The following is a 23,788-nucleotide window of genomic DNA, read 5'->3' on the forward strand; positions in this document are numbered from 1 at the left end:
TGTCCTATGTAAACAAGATTAAACATCCCTTCTTGTTGGTCTTTAGATTAGTTTGACTGCATTTCCTCCATTTGGATGGATGCCTGTCCTACTAAAAATGTGGTCCTGCTAAAAATGTGGCCTGCAAGCACTGTGGCAGCACCAGGGAAGGGGTGGGTGGCTCTGTCTGGGAGTACAGAGGAGATGTAGGGAAGACTCAACCCTAAAGAAGACATTTGAGACTAATCCCGAAGGATGAGAAAAAATTATCCAGAAGGTTACAAGGAAAAAACAAAAATTTCGACTGGCTTTCTAGGTTGAAGTACTTAATTTCATATTCATTTTTAATTATTTTTTTGTTCAAGCCATGGCATTTCCATTATAGTCAACTAGAGAACGGAGTATGGTGTGGTGGTCACATGCCTGGCTCTGGATGGGGACCGGCTGGGTTTGCATCCTGTCTCTGGTGTATGTGATGACTAACTTCTCTATGCTTTTCACTCACTTGTAATGTGTTGTGAAGAAAAAATGTGCTGACGTATGTCGAGAACTTAGAATAATACCTAGTATATACTGAACTTAGTTACTATTTTAGTTTGTTTATTTACTTTGAAATATTCTGTCCCACAGCCAGAAGGAGTCTTGAATAACTATGGAATCCATGGTAGAACTATGCTAAGTAAAAGACTTGATACAGAATAGTTCTATTTTGATGGAAGCTCAAATTTATATATAAGATTTCCTGTTCCTTTGATTTAGGGAAGTACCTAATTTCTTGACTTAATGTGTTTATTACTGTATAATGAAAGTAACAGATTAATTAGAAAAAAACACATGGCTGAATTACAGGGACATTTTACCATCACATTTGCTAGATCTGCAAAATCGAAGCCATTTATCATGGAGCTAATAATAAATATGTAAAGTGTATAGTCAATCTGGAATCTGTGTCATTCAAATTATGAGTGTCAGAATCTATGAGGAGTAATCATTCTTATATAAATGAATGCACAGAATAAAATTCTCACTTCTGTCTTATTCCCTGAGTTAACTTTAGAGTGTCTTTGAGTTCATCTAAGTTCTTTCTTGTAGTATGCTGGATGTGTCCATCCATTCATCCATCCATCCATGCAGCAAATATTTACTAGTCATCTACATGCAATGCAAATGTGCAGATAATGGAAATAAGATACTAAGTAAGACAGACATAACATTGCTAATAGTGTTCATAGCATATCATTGAATAATTAAGGAAAAGACCATAATGAAGAGGATTTGATCACCAGGAAACATAATTTCCCAGGGTGACCCTCTTTCGATCTAACTAATAATAATCATTTTCTTTTGAGTCATGCACTTCTCTTACAGACCCTGCATGAAATATAGAAGTATCTGAGTAAATTTTATGAAACACTTTTAGGGTCACATATGGGTAGACGCTACCATCAAAGATGTTTCATGTGCAGGAGGGACTGTACGAAGTAAAGAGATAACATGCTCGTGGGAAGAGAAGTAGAAAGTGGAAGACTCACAGGAACGTGCCGCCGCAGGTTGGTTGGTGTGCTGGACGGAGAGGAGCTGGTGCTGAGCGCATTCTCAATGTCCTGATCAAGTTGGTCCAGTTTCATAATTAGCAGCACCATGGAGTCTAGCCGCGCCCTTTCTCGATCTTCTTTTATTTCCTGGGGAACAGAACATGTTGTTACTGAATCTGAAAGGCCATTTCTTAGAAAGAATAAGAGTTCCCTGTTCTTCAATGCGACAAAAAAGGACAGTGAATAATAGGCAGTCTTCTACTTAAGAGGAAAGGAAAGTTTTGTTCTGTATCATCAATGGGCTCTTCATTGCGAAGATAGTAACCGGCTGCCAAGAAAGCATTTTACATGAATATTAAATACATGTCTTCTGGTGCAAAGCACAATGAAAAGGAAGTATAATATCAATGAGCACTGATACATATTCACAACTTTCAAATTACTTATTCTTGAGAAAAGTTATATATTACCCTTGTCACAGTTGAAATTAATATAACATACAAATCATTAAATTATTTGTGGTTAGACATTTAAAAATACATATAAGAGAATATTTTGGCTGATTTCTCAAAAGAAACCTTGCAGGCAAGAAGGGGTTGGAAAGAAGTATTCAAAGTCATGAAAGGCAAGGATCTACATCCAAGATTACTCTATCCAGCAGAGCTTTCATTTAGAATGGAAGGGCAGATAAAGTGCTTCCCAGATAAGGTCAGATTGAAGAAGTTCATCATCACAAAGCTCTTATTATATGAAATGTTAACGGGATTTATCTAAGACAAAGAAGATGATAAAAATATGAACTGTAAAATGACAACAAGCTCACAACTATCAACAACTGAACCTAAAGCAAAAACAAACTAAGCAAACAACTAGAACAGGAACAGAGTCGCAGAAATGGAGATCACATGGAGGGTTATCAGTGGGGAGAAGGAAGAGGGAGAATGGGGGAAAAGGTGCAGGGAATAAGAAGCATAAATGGTAGGTTCAAAATAGACAGGGGAGGTTAAGAATAGTAGAGGCAATGGAGAAGTCAGAGAACTTATATGTACGACCCATGGACATAAACTAAGGGGATGGGGAATGAGGGTAGGATGGGGTATACAGGGTGGAGGGGAATAAAGGGGAGAAAAATGGGATAACTGTAATAGCAAAATCAATAAGATATACTTTAAAAAAGAAATATAAAAAAGAATATTTTGGGAAGAATACTTCTGAGTATAGTAAACAATGAGAAGCTATATTTTGTGAATATTTCTTTGCAACCTCTTTTTCTTTCACAAACTTCTTTAAAAAGCTTCACAATCACACACACACACACACACACACACACACACACACACACACATCCTGCATGAAACATAGAAGTATTTGAGTAAGTTTTATGATACACTTTGGGGGTCACGTATGGGTAGATGCTGCCATTAAAGATGATATATATATATTTGTAAATTATGTTGGTTACTTATTCTGAATTATGTATAATATAGACATATTTATGGACATATTGTTGCTTACAGAAATAGCTAAAGCTTCTCATTGACCATATAGAGTTATTTGGGAATCACCATTTACTACTCTTGTGTGTTCAAAGCAAGTAAATTAATATCTGAAATCCTCCAGATCCCCTGTGTGCTGTGTAAGGTGTCAGGGTTGCATAGAGTATTGGGTGAAAAAAAGTAACATCAGGGGAAGCATAGTAAGATTCTACTGAGGGATGTAGTGGACTCAGGGAGAGTCCTTTTGAGAGAAATCATCATGTGTGTGTCATTACCATCTTTTCATCTGTCTGAAATATTTACCTAGGTGACATCAGCTTCAAAAGGACCACCAGAAGCAATCTCAAAGGGACACTATATGACAAAAGAAGCCTAAAGAGTGTGGACATAAGGGAGCAGGTTGGTGTCCTTGCTTAGGGGATGGTATTAGTAGTGACATGAACGAGGTGGTTGTCTGAATAAGATCTTTTATTTTGTTTTTGCCATTTTTATTTCAATCTTTCTACATTTTCAAGGTACTATTGGGAGAAACCAACAAAGAATAGAGGCCGCAGTAATTTCATGAATTAATCTAATTCTGTAGTAGTTTCTATACCTCAAACAAGTAGAGCAGATTGTTAATATGACAAAGCATTATCTTTCAGATGTCAATTAATTGCCTTATTATATTAAGTTGGTCAAAGAATCATTAATTAAGCTAATATTAATAAATTATTTAGGTAAGCTAAACTTTTGCTTGGTTTAACAGATTGATGTCAAAGTAAAGTGCTAGTAATCTTTCAACAAATCCATTAATTTTGAGAATAAAATAAGAATTTGGGGGTTGTGTTAACCTTTAGAATACTATTCCATGATTAGTATTTCAGTTTATTTTCATTGTCCCTGCTTCTAAACAATGTGATGAGGCTCAGACAGAGAACTACAGAACTCTTATCATGATAAAGCTTTACTGTGCTTAAGAGGGCCCAGGGCACATACAAATAAACAAACTTGAATTTTACATCATATCTCTCAATGCTACGAAACTTGTTATATTCAAAAGAGCATTATTTGTAGTAAAATTCTGCTTATACCTTAAAATAGAGTCTCAGAAATATCAGAGATTATTCAGTTTAATTCTCTTTTCAATAATCCAGAAAATGGAAAAAATCTGATTGAATACAAAACTCAAAGTCCCATTAATTATTCCTCCTATGTATCTGATTGTAATTTCCTTCTCTTTTATATCTAAGTTATGTTTGGCAAGATAAATATTCTTTGCATATCTACATATACATATGCTTTGGTATAGTTGTCTTTTCTTTCTCAGTTATAACATCCTCAAGCACAAATGTTACATTTTTCTAGCTGGCAGACAGGGAGTCAAGTCATACTTTGTACATGCAATACATTTTCAGAAATAATAATAATAAAATCAATAGGAGCCAGTGCAATAACACCCCAAAGCCTTAGGAAATAAACTTCGATGTTTCCCCCTAAATTAATATTAAATGAAGCAGCATACCCTGAAGCAGTAGCCTCAGAAACAATTTGTCTTTGAATTAACTGGATGCTGAGATTGTGCCTTAAAAATGCTTTCAAACCCGTGGCTGAACATCCAATTAGTTCAAATGATCTGCCAAAAGGAGCAAAACCAAACAGCCTCGATCTACAACATTTCCGAAGAGAAATAAGCCAATTGCTCCTCCCTTCCCTTCATGATGCTTCTTCTTAGTCTTCGTTTATTACACTCAGCTTGGTGTCAAGTACACAGACCAGTATCATATGTTACATCCACAATCATAAAATTTCACAAAAGAGAGTTGACTACGAATCGGAGATAAATATTATTGTACTTGTTTTTAAAGTCCAAGTACTAAGTTTGCAAAGCTCTAACTTTTCGGATGTCCATGGCTACTCCAATAAATACTAATGCTTGAAAACTCCAATAAATAGTTGTACTTGAAAAGAGATGTGTATTTGCAGATTTTGGCTACATTTACTTGTACAATGAAGCTTTCATTTCATGCTGTCATTATAGTCCAAGAAGAGGAACTAACTTCTGAGAAGTGAAGCTGCCTATTAATGAACTTCTCAGTATTTCAGTAACTTGACCCTCCTCAATCAAGGCCACTATACTAAATTCTCTTCCCTCCTATCTTCCTTCCTTCTCTCTTGTGGTCACATCTATTCTGGGCCAACCACTATTAAAGGATACAACACTCATAATTAAATAATGAACATAAAATCATCTCTTTTCTGAATATTATAGTCAACTATGAGAAGATGGACAATGGAAGTCAAGAGATTCATAAATAGGACAAATGTACAAAGAAAATAAAAAGGGTAATGAGATACACATAACTGTGGGGGGAGTGTACCACTTTGTACAGGGTGGGCTGAGCGAGCTTTCTGAGGAAGTGAGAGAAGAATGATGCAGAGGAGAGAAAGAAATGGAGATGAGGAAGGAAAGGAAAGAGAGAAAAGAAGAGAGAAGAAAAGAGAACTCACTAAATAGTGGTTCCTGCAAAGTAAAGAGTGGCACAAAAATGCTGAGATGGGAATGAGTTCAGTGAATAAGAGGATTAGAAAAGAGGTTAGCAGAACCAAGAGAGGTTGAATATGAATCAGAGTTGAGTTAGATTCTGTCATGAAGGTTACTGTAGAGAGATCACTTTTATTCTTTGTGCAATGACACTGGCAGGATGTAAGCAAATGAATGATTTACTATGTTTTTTAAACTTCTAGAGTTCTCAACACATATTGATAATCAAACATCCTGGGACCTCATATTTTATATTTAGCCATGCCACATGACTAATACATGTTAAGTAGTTCAATTTCTCCCCAGATTATACTTCCAGTTCTAACCATAAGCCATTCTATGCTGAAGTCTGAATTGGGCCCACATTACAGGGTAATAAAGAAATAATAGATGGTTTTATAACAAGGCTCTACATATTATTAGATCAAAGTGAAACGAAGAAATTGTTTCAGGAACCTGTTTAATAGAAGTTTGGAGTAGGTAGGTGGTGATATATCAGTAAATGTTTAATAACTGGATCTCCAAATAAAAACAAGTCCTGGTTTGTAGCATGTGCTGATTCCTGTGGTATAAATACTCTCATGGCTGATTTTTAGCTACTAATAAGATGTTATGAAATCCAGAGTTGGAGGAAGTGCACACAACATATTAAATTAATGCATTTTATTCATTTAATACTTTCACCTGCCTTAACTTTTCTTCTTGTCCAGGTAGAGTTTGGTATAAACTGTAAATTCCAATTTAGGGTTCTTCCAGAGGATTCTCTTTTCTCCTAGTGTTGCCTCCTTTACCTGCCTTCCTTGATATCCATTATTTATGTTTGTAGAATTTCTTAAAATTCATTACAATTAACTTATCTTTGTGTTTGTATTTTTATTTATGTAAGTGAGAACAATTTGCTTAAGTTATTCATTATGTCACTGGGATGCCTTATTTAACACTTCACTTAAGACGTTAGAAATCGAGTCAGGGGCAATGGTTATCGGTTCCAGTGTCTTGACTTTGCAGGTCAGGAAGTGGATTCCAGAGGGTTCGATGACTCTTTCATGGACACATTGATTAGACTACAGCCCAGCTGTCCCCACACCCTGCCCTCATCTTTGTCCAGGACTCCCTTTTTGCTTTACTTCTAGGGATACAGTGTTTAATTTACTAGACATTTAGGCATGATGTATTCTATCTTCAACTTCTGCAGCCTTGCTCCCATTCTTTTCAGAAGAACACCAATGACCACAATTAATTGCAAAAAATGTTTGAGACATCTAGTCCAGTTCTTTACACTTTTACATAACAATTACCCAAGACATGTTTGTTGACCATCTACTGCATGCTATAGAGCATCCTCTTGGAAGCAACCTTTTCATATTTGTACAGTTAGAATTTTTAGACTTCCTTACTCCCCAGGTCCTCCCTCCAGAACTAGACAGCATAAGTAGTGTCTATGCCATGAAATAGCCTTTCAAATATTTGAAGAACTACATTATGCCCATTTTTCCTTTTCTAGGTAAATCATCTTCAGTTCCTGTAGTTATTTCATCTATGCCATGTTCCCTGGTCCTCATTAGTTTTGTTAACTCTCCTCTGGATATGAAATAATTCTGTCAAAGTGACCCAAGTAATGATGAATGCCCAGAATTAAATGTATTTAATGTATTACTCTACATGCTGCCTGATGAAGGCAAATTAAGCAAGTACCTCCCTATGTTCTATATATGCTCTTTGATGCAGTCTAAGAATTAAGTGCCTGTTGAGAACATGAACAGACCATTCTTCCTGGTTACCCACAATCTGCTTTTTTAGTGAAGAACAGCATGTAGTTGACTGCGAGCTGGTCCTGAGTCCATGGTATGGTATATGGCTCCTTTCCCCAGTATGTGCCTGTGTACTGCTGAGAACAGAAACAGCCTGTTTTCTTGAGACTGTAAGCAGCTGTTGTCAAGGTATAGGTGATACAGGCAGCAGATGAGGAGAAGTTTCCAGTTGTATCTCTTTCAGACACAAGTCAGTGGATACTTTGGCAAATTAAGAGAGAAAAACATATTCAATTTTATTTGTTGTCAAAAACCTAGCGTGGCCAAGCCACTTGATGTTCACTGGGAAATCTGAAAGATGCCCCTTACTTACTCCCAACAGCGATTTAGTCGCTGGGCAGCCACTTTGATCACAGTGGTATCTGGGGGAAAGTTAAACAGGGTTTTCAAGGGTCATTCTCTCCAGGAAGCTCTGAATTGGAGAACAGGAACCTATACTACCCTTCTTTCCTTACATCTGGGGAAGATAATCCAACCCACCTCTTCTCTCACATGTTCTTTACTGAACCATACAGAGCACGGCACACACACGTAGTGGGGAGGTGAAAATTACCGGATATCTTACAGACTGGGCAAATATGAAGACCGGTGAAAAGGGCGCCTCCCCTCCAGGCGCATGGGCTCTGTTTTCCTAATCGGAAGCATTTGGAAGAAAACCAAAAAAACTCAGTGAAATACCCAGACGCTTCCAAAGAGTGGATATTTGGCTCAGCCGATACAGCCCTGCCTGAATATTCTGCTTGTCAATGAGCCGCGGCATCCCATAGACAGCCGTGATAAATTAGAGGCTAGGCTAGGAATAGAACTAAGACTTCCTGATTCATAATCCAAGGTTCTGGCTCCTACCCTGCCTTTGATTCCATACACATCTCACTGGCTATTCTGGGCTGGTAATGGTCCTTGCTCACCCGTTAAAGAAAGGGACCTTTTAGCAAAAGGCTTGGCTCAGCTTCCTTCTGAACTATTTGATCTGCAGCCAGCTGGACTAGCCTGAAATCTCATATTAGTGTTATACATTTTATTTGACAATAAATTCCTCATTCTAGACTTGCCTTTCTTAAAATAATATCCTGCCCAAAGAACCAGAAATGTATTAAATCTTCCCTTTTTCTTCAGAAGCAGTAAAGGTTTTCATCTGAACTGACGGTCAGAAGATAGAGATAATACAATTATTCCACGTCAGAGTTTCTAGGCTAGTTAAATAAAGTCAGCCTTGATTTTTATTCTGGGGCATTTCCAGCTGAAACTTATGTAGAATGGGAGGTAATAAAACAAACCGGCAACTATTTCCTATTTGTCAGATACAGTCTATTCAACCACAAAATCTTTGTACATTACCTTTAATAACACGTGTCGACACCATTTTAATATTGGGTGGTGAAGAGTGATAAATAATATCCCCATGTAAAGTGGCTACAAGGAATCTATGAACTGAAATGTCAATGGCGGCTTTGTAGCAAGTGTTTATGGCCACTCCCTATTTATCTCCCCCCAGTTATAAGGCATGGGAAGCAAATAGAACTCTCCTTTGCTTGATTTTTAAACTCCAGCTAGACTTTAGTTGGAGCCTTTTTGAGCCATGACTTTTGTAAACTGCCTACGCAGTCTCCTGAACAGTGTCAAGGGACGTTTCTGCAGCTGGTCCTAAGGAGTGCTCAGAAGTGGCAGATGTGAACCAGGGAAAGAACTGTGTGGGTGGCAATTCCTCTCTATCCCAGGAAAAGCTGAGAATGACTTCCTCCCCTGGCTTCACAGGCCCACTCCTGGGACTGGGAGATGATTTGGGCCTGAATAATTTGGTGCGAATGCTGCAACCAGTCTTCTCTTTAAGTGCTCAAGGTGCAGACTGACACTCACAGCTACTTAATACGTTGATAGACACCAAGCCAGCTTCTCTGGACTGATCGTTTGTTCTGGGCCATAATGCCAGCATGATATATGCAAATTCCTGCAGTGTTCTTTATTCGTTCGTTCGTTTGTTTGTCTGATGCCATTCTCAGTAGTTCTTTGCTTGGATTCAGGTATTAAAGGACACAAGACTTTCCTTGGTTTGAAATCATAAGAAAAACATCCATTTAACACTGAAGTTTCATAAAATGTTTACAGAAATATTATGATGGTTTTTCCTTAGACAACAAATGAAGACACAAGTAAAATTTATCCTTATTCCCCCCACAAAAATGGCAATTTAGAAAAAAGGTCTTATATTGACGTGGCTTTTGCTTCTCATCTAGTGTCACCTCTTATCACTTTCCCTGACCCTGCCGTGTCCCTCCAATGTCAGTGACTCTGTGGAGCATCACCATATACTCCTTAGTATTTCTCTCTAATCGGACTCACCTTTTTACAGTTAAAACGGCACTTTGAATATATAAATGCTACACAGATAATCTTACATTTTTTATGGACATTTAACGGCAAAATGATAAAAATAAAAAATCCTTTACTATCTGATGTCATCTCCCATAATCCATAACTGCATTGTAGAAAATGTTCTGCTGAAGAACAGAACTTCCTTTGGTTTCTCAAATAATCCATGTTCTCTCTCATCTGCAATTAGGATTTCCAGATTTACCAAATAAAAACATAGAATGCCCAATTAAATTTCAAATTTTAGGAAAAGTAGAAAATACATATTATGGGCATATGTACCAAAAATGGTATGGGACAATATTACATGGGACATATTTCTACTAAACCGTTTTTTGGGTTGTTTATCCAAGCTTCAAATGTAGTAAGAATCCTGTGGGGTTTTTTTTGTAAACTGTATTTTTGACCCATGTAATAATCCTCCTTTGGCTTGACACATTTCTTCTCTGCCTGAGGATATCAGAGGCAGCCCTTGGTTTCAAGTACAATAGCACTCTAGTAGAGAGGTCTTTGACAAGGTTTTCCCTGGAGTGAGTAAAAGCATCTTAAGTTTAGTTATACAACTTCAATGAATGGAAAGTTTCTTTTCTCAGTATCTTATTTAGTGTTATAATCCTAGGCAAATCTGAGACTTGCCATTTTGGTTTTTCTGTAGTAACAAAATAAATTGTGAAAAGTGCATCAGCCTGCTCTGGTGATCTTTTTAGAATTGCAAATTTACCTACATTGTTAATGTTTTCTAATAAATCTTCTGTGGACGAGTAAGTTTATGGTAAATTTTTGCCACTTGTATATTTTCTCACTACTGTCATATAAGGTATGTCTCTGGCTTTTTTGATTTTAGAATAATTCACGAAGATTATTTTTATCTAGCCCAATCCTTTCATTTTTTTCTGATAAAATAATTGCTTTAGCAAGTTTAAGACCTTCCCAATTCTACAGACTTAGTTCATTGCAGAATTGAAAATCTAGGTCTCCTGATTTGATTCATCTTTGCTTCTTTTTACCTAAGTAGTACTGCAAGAAAGTTTCAACTCTACAGGTGACCCAAAAGAAAATATTTTTTAACACAAATTTATACACATTAAAAAATCTGGGCTGAATAGATGCGGACTAAAAATTTAGGCTTAGTCACACGTGGGTAGCATCTTCTTATTGTTATAAATTTATACATTTAGAAGATAAAATCATCTTATCATTAATAATTTGTTCCTTTCCTCCCCTGTATCTTGCTCCCTCCATTCCTTCTCCCCCCCTTGTCCTCTTTCTCCCTCCCTCCTTCCTCCTCACTTCTTTCCTACCCTTCCTTCTTCCTTCCTTCCTCTTCCTCTCCTTCCCTTCTTCCTCCCTTCTTCTATTTCTTTCTCTGTCTGTTAACAACCAATAGTATCAGTGGTTCTTAAATGTTCATGTGCACCAGAATCATCTAAAGAACTTATTAAAACAAGAGACAGCTGATGACTCTGTAGGTCTTTGATGCAGATGGATAATTTGCATTTTTAGCAAGTTCCCAGGTAATACTGCCACTGATGCTGATGAGATCATGCTTTGAGAACCTCAGGGCCATGGGTTAGAGCAACAAATTTTAACTGGGCAGATTATATGGGTACTTGTACAGCTTTGGAACTTCCACAGCCTCGGGCTTACCCACCAAATTCTGATTCAGTTAGTATAGGGTGGGGCCAAACTAGGGTTGTTTTCAGAAAGTTCCACAGATGTATTCAAAGCAGACAGAGAGTTAAGGAACACTGACATATATTACAGAGAAAGCCATTTTATGATTTCTGACCAAAATTAGGACAATAGGGATTAGACTCTCACCCAGAGTCATTCACAAGAAAGAAATCCATCAATCCCTTACATTAACAGATAAAAAAAAAGAATATAATAAACTCTGATGTAACTACCAGCTTTGAACTTATCAATATTCCTCCAGTTCTGTTTTTATATTTATTAATTTTTACTTTGAAAATAGCATTCTAGGCAATTCCCAGACATTGTATTTTACCCACAAATGTTTCAATGTGTTAAACTAATTTTAAAATTCTTCTGCAAGGAGAAATGAATATTAATGAAAAAATCTTAAAAAATGAAATCATCCAGACATTTCATGGAACATGACACTATAAAAATCCACAAATAAAAGGCTAATACAAGTTAAAAGGCAACTGACAGACTGAGAGGAAATATTTAGAGCTTATATCACAAAGGATTAAGAAATTAGAAAAAGACAACCTAACTGAAATAGTCAAATCATACAAAAAGTCCACTCATATAAGAATAATTACTAATAATTTAAACCTCTAAGCACTACTGGTAATCAAAACAATGCAAATTAAATAAAATCGCATAAGAACAATTCAAAAGAACCTCTGCACCCCAATGTTCATAGCAACACAATTTACAATGGCCAAGAGTTGGAAGCAACCTAGGGGCCCATCAGTAAATGAATGGATCAAAAAACTATGGTATATTTACACAATGGAATTCTATGCAGCAGAAAGAAAGAAGGAGCTCCTGCCCTTTGCAACAGCATAGATGGAACTGGAAAGCATTATGCTGAGTGAAATAAGTCAGGTGGTGAAAGACAAATACTATATGGTTTCACCTTTAACAGGAACCTAAACAACAAAACAAACAAGCAAGCAAAATATGACCCAAAACACTGAAATTCAGAACAGGTTGACAGGGACCAGAGGGGAGAGGGGAGACAATTTCAGGGGAAAAGGGGAAGATTCACAGGAACAAGTATAAAGGACACATGGACAAAACTAAGGTGGGTGGAAATGGGAGGGAGGTGGGGAGCACTGGGGGGGTGGACTGGGATGGGAGTAAAAGACAGAAAACTGTACTTGAACAATAATTAAATAACAAAAAAAAGAGAAATAAGTGAATAATAAACTCAACACAATAAAACTAAAAAAAGAATAATTACTAATTAAAACTCTAAACACTATTGGTAACCAAAACAATGCAAATTAAATAAAAAATGAGAATTGTTATTTTCCACCTATCAGATTATCACAAAAGAAAAAAAATATTGATCATACTCCAGGTTGACAATATCTTTGGAAGTGTAAATTTTCTGCTTTCTTGGGGGACGGTTTGGCAGTACCTAAGACGACCCAGCATTCTGCTTTCAGATCTTCACCCTAGAGAAGTACTGCATTCATACAAAAATTAGTGTACCTGATAACATTCATTGAAAATTATTTTCCTAGTGGACAAAGAACTGAAAATAACCTATGTTGCCATTGATAGAACTGTCAGTTACGTTACTATTATTCTTTGGATCATTATACATCATTGCAAATATGAGGTAGATTTACGTGCACTGACAGAGCCATGAGTAACCTAGTCAGCTTTTCAACATGAGTTAGAAAAGTGCGCCCCTTTGGAGGGATGCAGCCCCAGGCCAGGGTTCATGCCTGATGGATAAAACACAGGTTGCTCATCATTTTCTACTTAGGACTTTAGGTTGGTACCTACACAACTGTATGTGGGCTTTTGCTACTCATTGGACAGTGCTGCAAGAGGGCTTGTAATGTGGAAAAAGGAAGGTTAAGAACAATATTCTATGGCGTGAAACTCTAGGGGCCAAAGAAGCATGCACCCAGGCATGCACACATAGCAAATTCTGTATGTGTATGTATGTATATATATGTATAAAGATCTGGAAAGATACCTATCTTTGGGGGTTTTAAAAATGTGAAAAATAATCAATGACAATTTAATGACAATTAAATTCCAGGATGTATATGACTTTTATCATAAAATTTCCTTCATTGATCCTTTTTTCTGGTGATTACTAATTTAAAAAAGAATAACTGGTTAGTAGTGACTCCCTTATATTATTGAGCATTTCATGCATGTATAGTCTCCTCAGTTGATTTTAAAACTTCATGGGAGATGAAACAGAGCCTCATTCTGTGTAACAACGGAAATACCTAGCACAGAAAATGCACATAGTAGGACTCAAAAGTATTTTTGGTTCATTAACAATTACTTAGCCACTAATACCAATCTTTAGTGAGCATCAAGATAATATTGCCAGTCTCTAAAGCCAAAGTTTCTACAGAAAGAAAGTAGAAATAGCTCTCCTGGGAACTCTTTAATTGTAGGGAACGTTCAGATGCACTGATTAGAAAATGTGTTGGCAGGAGAATGGTTCATTGTTTGTGTCCTTACAAGACTTAACTCAAAACTCTAAAATATCTTTGTGGTATAATATCTCTTAGGGGAAGGGACATTTGAAAAATAGCCTTTTGCTTCCAAAATATTGAGGTTACTCATCCCCTAATTCCCTGAGATCATTAAGACCTGTTTGTTTGCCTTTCCTCTTGTGCATAAGGAAACCAAACAATGCCGTCTTCTTTCCCAACTTGGCAATGACTCTTGACTCAAATTTCTGCCTAGGGGATCCAGCACACTGAAGAAAAATTTTCCTTTATCTATACATTTTGTTCGTTCTCCATAAAAATCATGTAATTGTAACAGGGACCCAAAAGTTTATAAAGCTTTTAATACCAATGGTCAAATTCGATGATATATGAGCCTCTTGTGGAGCTGATTTGCACCTATTTCCTATAATGAGGAATAACTGTTTGGCTATCAGTTACATAAACACAAATAAGCACAAATTAAAATGGGACTGATATGGTGCATGAGTTAGAGAACTTAAGAATAATATTAAATAGCATTTGAAATGGGATTTAAGTTTTCTTAAAATATTATTATGGCTTGAAGCATATATTTAGAATACATATTCAATGAGGGTTGAACCAATGATTAAAAGTAACTTTCTGTATTTCCAAAATGTGGGGTTTAGGATAATAAAGTATAACTCTTCTCAGAAGCCCAAGGTATGCCCTGGCTGTGGACTGAGCGCTGCCCTGCAAAACAAAGGGTCACCAGTTCAATTCCCTGTCAGGGCAAATGCCTGGGTTGTGGGCCAGGTCCCCAGTAGAGGGTGGGTTAGAGGCAACCACACATTGATGTTTCTTTCCCTCTTTCCCTCCCTTCCCTCTGTGTAAAAATAAATAAATAAAATCTTTTAAAAAATAAATAAATAACAGTAAGAAAGAAGCTCAAGGTAGATGAAATAGTAGTGATACAACTCTATTTTCATGGTAGAATTATGAAACAGGCCACAAAGTAGTCATTAAGAGCTGGGAAGAATTTTAGATATTTTATAATTTTTTATTAATGAAAAAATTGGCTAAGATTAGTAACACCAAGAAGTAATTGGTATTCTAGGTTTTGACTGCAGGAGAGGGTTAGCTGGAGAGAAGCTTAAAATATACCCTGGAAAACTACACATGATTACTGCATACATTAGTAGACTGATGGGTATTAAGGCTAAATCTCCTATAAATCTCCTCTTTTTGAATGTTTAAGTTACTCTTGGCCCATTGGCAAATTTAGCCAACTTCTCTTTCATTAGTCCTGGTTTCTGGGAGGGGGCTGTGTAAATCCCCCTATTTTTACTGAGCAACTACTATATATAGATAACCCTGTGGGGTATACAAAAGAGCAAACAAATCATCTCCTTTCAAGAATTTAATATGACATTTAGTAGACTGCCTTGCAAACCAACAAAACTAAATGAAATGAGTCTGAGTTTCATGCGCCTGAGTTTCATGCTATAACAAAATCTTATTAAAGAAAACAAACCAAACCAAAACTAAACAACAACAACAAAATAAAAATAAGAAAGAAGATATTCTGTTTAGTGAACTGGGGTCAGAATCATAGAGAAGATAAAACTGCATTAAGACTGGGAAGATTGGAAGTGCAAGGTGTGTTGGGAATATAAAGGACATAAAACATGTTAAAAATAGGTTTGCATTCTGAGTTGAGGAGAGGTGTGAAACAAGCTCTGGCTAAAGTGTGCACAGCACAGTGAAAGACAGAAACTGTACACACACACAGTTGTATCAAACTGAACTCCATCAGTCTGCCTTGTTCCCTAAGCTGACCATGTGTGCTACCCTTTCCACTTCTTCCATCAGCTTCTGTTTTGCAGATCTTTATTATGCTCTTCTCATGAGAAAAATAATTATACTTTTGAATAAATATATTGAAAGTGGAAAAAGAAAATGCACCCTTTTGCTCTCTCTGTAATCCCTCTTCCTTGACAAGGGCCCCTCCGTACAGAGTCTCTGACAGTGTTTTCCCCTATTTGTTTCAGGATGAACCTATATTTGCCATTTAAGTGATGTGCAGACGTGGAGATGTTTTATAAGCTGGTGGGGGGGATACTCTGCTGGGCTGATAAAGTTTCACCTCGCTGTTCTCTGGCTAATAGTGGAGTCTTAGTGGAAAACACTCACATGGATACATTTTTACATATATAAAGTTGCAATGCACTTCCAAAACATCCTGTGACTGTTCAATCAGGAATGGCATTTCCACACAATTTCTGCTTTGGTGTATGCCATTACTCAATTTAATACAATGCTATTCAAACTTTATTCAAAAGCAGATGTTTGCTGATGAGTAAAAGGTCAAATGCATGAGAAAGCACAGATCTTTCAGCAGAACCTGTCACCATTGCTGATAAAATAATTTGGAGTACATGCTCTTCTACTGAGAGCAAGTTAAAGGAAGGACTGGACATGCTAAATGTCTCCTTGTAGATGAGTGTTGATCCATTCCAGACTTAGAAAGTCCGACCAAGGAGAAAGTCATAGGAATGATGACTTTCTTATTTTTAAGATTCTGTTATTTACTCAGCAAAATATAAACCAAAGGTGAATTTTCCTATGACTAAGATAATAGGAAGTAAATCAAATAATCCTAAGACGTGTGTTTATTCCATTATTAGGATTTTAAAAGGATCTTTCCTTGTGTTATTAAAAATAGAAAGCACAATGCTTTATTAGACAGTTCTCATGAATTTGGAAATAAATCAAGACAAAAGAACTCATTGTCCTACCTGGAAAAAATAACAGTAATGGTCAAAAAAATCAGATCTCTACTGTTTGCTTTAAGATATTTTTTTATGCTCTTGGTCAGAAATGAGTTATTTAGCAGAATCGACCTGCTTTGAGCAAGGATATGTAACAAACACCTCCTGCATTTACTAACACAGTGCACCGGTGTATACTGAATAGAAATGGCTATAACTGCAATAATAGGCATTCATTGTTCAATTTTGTGAGGGAGAGGGTGGTGAGAATTCCATGAATTCTCTCACAAGTTTCTAGGAGTATTGGAGCGGGGGGGGGTGTTGGATGGAAGAAGGTGAAGGGACTGGCCAAAGAACATGCATGTATAACCCGTGGACACAGACAAGAGTGTGGTAATGGGCCAGAGGGAAGGGGGCCAGGGGACGGCAGGAGGGGGCCAAACGGGAGGGGATGGGGACATCTGCCATAGTGTCAACAATATAAATAAAGTAAAAAATAAAAGACCTATCAGAATTTAGGCTCTGTGTCTCTTCCGGAGTTCCTAGGACACAATGTACGGCAGAAGAACGAGCTTCAGAAGAAGGGCCGCCATCTGCAAGGGAGACACGTGAGCGCCACAGATGGGCCAGTCAAGCCACCGTTTCCCACAAACTCCCCGGCTCCTCTCGGACACAGGAAGGGGAAGAAAAATCCTCTAAAAAACTAACCACATGTTAGTACTGAAACGCTGCCAGGAACACAGACAGCCCTGGAGGGTTTGTTTCAAATCCATGTTGACGGAGCCGTGTGGTGGGTCAAGAGAATGGCACATCTTGCTCACAGAGTTCACAGGGCTGAGTGTTTTCATTCAGCCAAAGAGGAAAACTCAGAAAACAAACAGCAGTGGGAACAGTACCAGCAACACTAACAGTCTGACGTTTTTAGGGAGAAAGTGGTCTGCTATCTCAATCACTCTCATTTCAGGAAAACCCTGCAAGGCAGAGGAGATGTGAATCCACCGAAGGTGGCATGGGTAGCAGACACCACCCTGGTGAGTGTCACTGCTGAATTTGGCTGAAATTTTTGAAGTACTGGGTCACAATTGTTATTATACCATTTTTGTAGCAAAAATGTGTCACATTACCATGATCAAACTAATTGTAGCTTAATGCATATAAAGGAAAAACAACCTACCCTCCCCCCCAAAAAAAACAGCTGAAAACTATTTCTCTTCCTTTTTTGCAGAGACCAATATGATTGTATACAAGTTGAGTAGCTGTCCATGATTAATATGCCAAGTAACTGTAAAGTAACAGTCAATTTTTAATCAAGAAATTATAGCTACTATGTACATAAATATTTAACATTAACTCTCAAGCAGTAGTAAACATTCAGCAAAAAGTTTCTCTCTTATTTACTCTCTCAGTAGCACTTTAAAAATTATATGTTGCTTTATAGATGTGAAGGTTCTTTATTAGTAATATTAGCATACCAGTATTTTTAGCTATCTAAATACTGACTTCTACATCATAATAATTTTTTTTCATATCTGGGATAAAATTCTCCCCACGCAATCTCTCTATTCAAACAGTGCTCAGTCTCTGCCTGCCTTTCTTTCCCTCAGTACCATCTTTCTTTGGGGGATCATAGAGTTTAAAGGCGCCAAGGAGAACATGAGACCATTTAGGGTATCATTGTCTTTAAACAGGTGGGACCACCAAGGCCCAGGAGAAGCTTCTCGGGGAGGAGAAGGCAGGACTAAACCTCCTTCCTCCTCTCCCAAGATCTGTCTTACCGAGCTCTTGTGCACACAATCTCCCATCTCACAGGGATTCCTCTGTTAATATTGCCCAAGCCTGTATATTTTTTCCTCCTCTTTAAAAATTGTCTACATCTACCTCTCCCCCTGGGATTTCCTCCCATTCTCCCTGCAGTTACTTCGAATGAGGCCCTATTGCAACGTTTCCTGTCATATCATAGGCTTGTTTTTCAGACTTGTCCAGTGTTAGCCTGCACCTGTCCCTTTAACGTCCATCTTCCTGACTTTTGTCTGATGCAGATGTGGCCCAGACTTCAATGTGTTTCAGGACTTCTTACTTGCTTTGATCCCACACTCCTTGTACTCTTCTTTCACGATTGTGCAAAGGTGGTGAGTCGCTCTCAGTTTCCTTCCTTGTCTACCCTGTTCAATGGTCTGCTTTACAGGTGAGGTCCAGGTGCCCAGCTCTTTTCCCCAAACTTTCATCAGCTATCAGTGCATTGGCCCCTCCCACTGAAGTTCTTCCACGGTACTCTGCAATTCCTGGCTCTTGGGGCCTCGTCCTGACACTGGATTGCTCTGTCCCACTCTCCTGGTTCCCCTGACAGGCTCGGCCCCCGAGAACCACTCTAATATCACTCATGTCTCCCTTCTTCACACGTGCATTTCATCCCAGTGAATGCGATGCGATTTCACCCCCGTTGTTCTGAATTGTACAGAATTGGATTTCTGGAACATTTGTAAAGATTGAATAAATCATTCTTGATATGTTTCTGTCTCTGTTTGCTTAAAATCTATGTTCCTCTTCCACTCAGAATTCACATCTTTTTCTACTTCATGTGGAAATATCATATTCATCCTCTAGGGCATAATTTATTAGTCATTCCCTCCCTGACTCCTTTCTTAGTCCCTTTCCCCCAGAATTGAACAGCTCTTCCCCACTGTACTCATAAACCTCTGTTCTCTTAAAGTAATTTTCCTCCACTTTTTTGAAAAAAATTGTGAATTTCTTGGGGTCAGGAATAAACCTATTACTTTCCAATTATATGCTTTTTTTCTGAAGCCTTTTACAATTTCTGTCCTTGCTGCAAAGAAACTCTTAATTCTTTAGTAGACTGCTCTGGGGTGCAGGCATAATGTCTTCTCTTGATATACTGACTGCCTGACCATCTGGCCCAACATCCAGTTAGCAGAGTTTCCCAGTTTGGTCACAGAGAGACAAAACCCATATGCAAATGACTTTTCAGACAAGCCAATATGATGAGAATTTAGGGCCCAGGAAGAAGAGGTATGTAGTTTCTCTTGTTAGTTTTTTAATCTCAGCCATTTCTAGGTCTTTGAATGGATGCGAGCTGTTGTAAAAAGATAAGGTAGCAAAAGAGGAGAATGGCAGATGCAAACACATTCATTGGGTCCACAGAAATCAGAAGATGATAAAATGTCATTGGCAAGATATGCTGTGTGCTCTACTTTAATTATGAATTTGTTTCAAGAACATATATGGGTTTACTTTAATATTCCCTGAATTAGTATTTGAGAACATTAGTAGGGATTTTTAAAAAATTTGAGCTGTTAATAGGCTTGACTTGAGAAAAATGAATAATCCAATACATTTGTGAAATTTTATTTCCTATCATATTTATTTTCCATAATTCTTTAGCATTATAATGTCTACCTGCATACTGAAAGCTTTGAGGACCCATGAGGTCAATGAAATTATATAGCTTTACTTAATGAAACATTTCTCATACATATCCGAGCATGAAAGCCTTTTATCTAGTTGTTTGTTTTTCATAGAACACTAGTTTGAGGAATGCTGACCAACTACTCCAGAGGCGCTTGAGTTCAGAAGGAAAATACACCCCAGGAGACTGCAGGATGCCCTGTTTCCATCTGCTGTGTCTATGAGAGGTAAGAAAAAGGTTGTCCAAGGCAAATTTTTTACATGGGGGCCTTCCAAGTGGAAATGACCCCCAAAGGGCTCTCCGGATGCTAGCTAGAGATAACTGCTCAAGTAAATCAATTTGAATAAAGCAGTGTTTCTCAGACTTTAATGGGCATACATATAACTTGGAGATCTCGTTACTATGCAGATTCTGACTTTGTATGTCAGGAATGGGGCTTGGGGTTCAGAATTTCTCACAGACTCTGTGGTGATACTGATGATGTTGGCTTTTAGAAAGTCCTTTAAGTTGCAAGGTAGTGGGATGCTGACCAAATGCACAAGAGCACTGAGCCTTCGAGGACCCCAGCCTCATTACCATTCCTGGGAAGGGACTGGTGCTTCTGAAGCAAGGCTCATTGGACTGGGACAGGGCTGGAGGCTGAGGTTCTGCAGTGCCATGTGGCTGGGTGAGCCCAGTTCTGCCCTGCCCAGAATCTGATCTCTGCTTCAGCTGGATCACAGTGCATCCCACTGGAGTGATGGGCAGTGGTAGAACTGTGTGCTTGCTCCCAGTCCCGCCTGTGTTTTCCCCCATTGATACCTTTCCAGAAAGTCCATGAGTCTCCTGCCTGGTCCTTTGTGCCTGCTTATTTGATACTCTTTTAGTAAAAATTTTCTGAGTAGGGTAAAAGAAGAGTTGAGAAATTTGAAAAATTAGGAAATAAGTTAGGAGAAAAATACTCATGTTGTTTTCAAAAGGTCCTTTCATACAATGATCTGAAGCCATCAATCCACACTCATTTTCTCCTTTTCCTCAGCCCAGGGCTGCTAGGGTCATTTGGTGTAGTCTCCTCCTTAGTCTGCTCATACTCATGCTAAGTTTCTCCTTCAGGCAAGGGCACTGGTTGACCATCCACATATTTTCTTTATGATTCGTCCTCCAATCTGAGCCTAGCACTAGCTCTGCTTTCTTTATAGAACCTTTCCTAGTCACCCCAAAGCACATTCTACAATATAACCCTCATCAGTACTATTTGTGTCTTACGCATGTCCAACATTGTTGTGTCATAGTTACACTTTATGTTCTTTGAGAACAGGGGACATATCTTATTACTATTATGTAAATTTTAAAAAATTTCTTGTTTTTCTGCTTCACTAAGCTCTCCCATTTTCTAGTTTCATGCTTGTGGGCAGCAAAGAAAACTTCTCCGAGGACTTAGCTCATTTCTGAAATATAAACACTGGACTGGTTTTGTGGTTTTCAAATTTCTGAAAGACACAGAACTATTTCTTCGAAGACTATGTTGCACAGCAAACCAGTACATGGAAGAGGCCAGAGGAGCCTCTGGGAGGACCACAGGGCTGCTTGGATCAATAGACCTCAAATTCGAGCATGTGTAGCAGTCACCTGGGGAGTTGGAAACGCACGTTGCCCTCTCTCCTACAGCTAAGATTCTGATCCAATACACCTGTGCGACTCTAACGCTTATACAAGGTAATGGACCACTTATATGCCCATGCAAGCATCAGGTAGCATTTACATATGATATGTATAACTAAAAATGAAAACCATCAAAAACAGAAGGCAATCTAACCTTTGGATTACTGAAGCGTTTCAAATCACTTCCCTACGAAAGGCCAAGTTTTAAGTCAATTTTAAGGTTGATCAGGGCTAGAAAATCTCTTTCACCTATAGCAAGAGAGGTAGGTAAAGAAGAGTGTCAAGTGCTTCGGTGGAAACACAAGGAAAAAATTAATTTTTAAAAAAATGTTTGCTACGAGGGGGTATGGGGTGAAATTTGTAAGAGCAATGAAGCTGGAAGGCAGAATTAGCCACAGTGTAAACAGCAGGTAAGAAAATGAAGACGATGATATCAAACTGGCCTCAGGAAAAGCTGGGCTGAGAAGAACACGTGCTCAGTACAGCTGCTGCTAAGTTGTTGCAAAGATTCCTTTCCCTTCCTTGCCCTGCCCCACCCCGCCTCACCTCTCCCTTCTCTCTTTTCCTTTTTCAGTCTCTTTTGTAAAACCAAGATTAAAAGCTAGTTTAGGAGAAAAAGTTGTTGATCGCATTGAAAGTGAGGAAAATGGATGGATCCAAGCTCCCAAAGAGGCAGAAGAAGCAGGGTCCAGAGCGCAGGTGAAAACGGTGTTGGCTATGGGAGGGAAGATTTCCTCTTCCCTGAAGGCTGAAGAACGCATCATAAAAAAGCATGCACATTCGTGGGGAGAGGATGGGAACTTGAAGGAACTGTTTGACCCGTGACTCTGTTTTTTTCTTTGAAATAAGGTGGAGGGAAGTGTCACTGCTGAAAGTGTGTGAGGGTGTTCTGGGGCAAGGGTGCTCTGTAAGACTTGAGGGATGTGGCAATAGAAATCTTTGGGATTGCCTCTCCGGGAGGTGGGGTGTATCACATTTCCACAAGGGAAACGTCTATAAAGGTAGCTGCAGGTCAGGAAAACGTGCGCATTAAAAGCTGTTCTTACCTAAATCGATCACAAATGCCTGTCCCAGGTGTGAAGAGTTAGTGTGCTTTTCTGATTACAGGAGCCACCTCCACCATGTTATTCATGGGGAATATGTTTGAGGACCCCCAGTGGATGCCAGGAACCACAAAGAGTACCAAACCCCACACATTCTGTTTTATTCCTATGCATACATCTAAGATAAAGTTTAACTTATAAGTTAGGCACAATAAACGATTAACAACAATAATAAAAATAGAACAATTATAACAAAATACTGTAATAAAAATTATGTGAATGCAGTCTCAGTCTCTCTCCCTTTCTCTCCTTCTCTCTCAAAATATTTTCAAGGCCGCACTTTACTGCTTTGGCGTATCCGAGACGCTAGCATCACTACTCTTGTGCTTTGGGGCCATTATGAAGTAAAATGAGACTTGAACACAAGCACTGAGTTACCTGGAAAGTCCATCTCATGACGGACACCTCTCTTGCTGCAGACAACCGGGTGGGGAGCGTCAGCAGGGTGGAGACCTTGGACAAAGGGGTGAGTGCTCGCTGCAGCGAGAGGAGCGGGAAGTCTGGGGAGTTCAGCCTAGCATTTCATCGCGAGATTTCATTGCGAGATTTCAGCATGCTACTCAGACGCACAATTTAAAGCTTATGAACGGTCGATTTCTGTAATTTTCCACGTAATTTTGGCCCATGGTTGACTGCAGGTAACTGAAACCATGGAAATTGAAATCATAGGTAACAGAGGACTATTTGTCAAATATCTAAATGATGAGTCCAATTATAAGTTGCAAGACTCTTGTCTGCTCTCGAAGTAGCGAGTAATTGTTGTTTTATCTAGAAAATGGATAGACTGAATGAGATTATGCAATTATACGCAGGCTGTTATCTTCAATTATGCATGATGTCAGGGTACTTTGGTTTTATAAATTTACAAGTCATGCTCTGTTAATGACAAAAAAATCTTCTGGGAACATATAAAAAAAATAAAAGTGATTTCCCCAATTACTTACTCTGTGTTCATTGGAAGGAGAAAGAAAAGGAGGCATGGATTTGATGACACA

The 23,788-nt window shown here is 38.3% G+C and overlaps 1 protein-coding gene across 4 annotated transcripts in view; it reads right to left on the reverse strand.

Moving 5' to 3' along the window:
- DLC1 (DLC1 Rho GTPase activating protein) overlaps positions 1 to 23,788 on the reverse strand; it is a 345,300-nt gene that overhangs the window by 258,820 nt on the left and 62,692 nt on the right. For all 4 annotated transcript variants that reach the window (XM_037128754.2, XM_037128753.2, XM_053659883.1 and 1 more), the window contains exon 3: positions 1,512 to 1,661. In XM_037128754.2, coding sequence (XP_036984649.2) covers positions 1,512 to 1,661 — 150 coding nt within the window. The remainder of the gene's footprint in view (positions 1 to 1,511; positions 1,662 to 23,788) is intronic.

This window comes from Artibeus jamaicensis, unplaced genomic scaffold, assembly GCF_021234435.1.
Source record: "Artibeus jamaicensis isolate MK-2021 breed Jamaican fruit bat unplaced genomic scaffold, CSHL_Jam_final scaffold_833, whole genome shotgun sequence".
In the NCBI taxonomy this organism is placed as follows: Eukaryota; Metazoa; Chordata; class Mammalia; order Chiroptera; family Phyllostomidae; genus Artibeus; species Artibeus jamaicensis.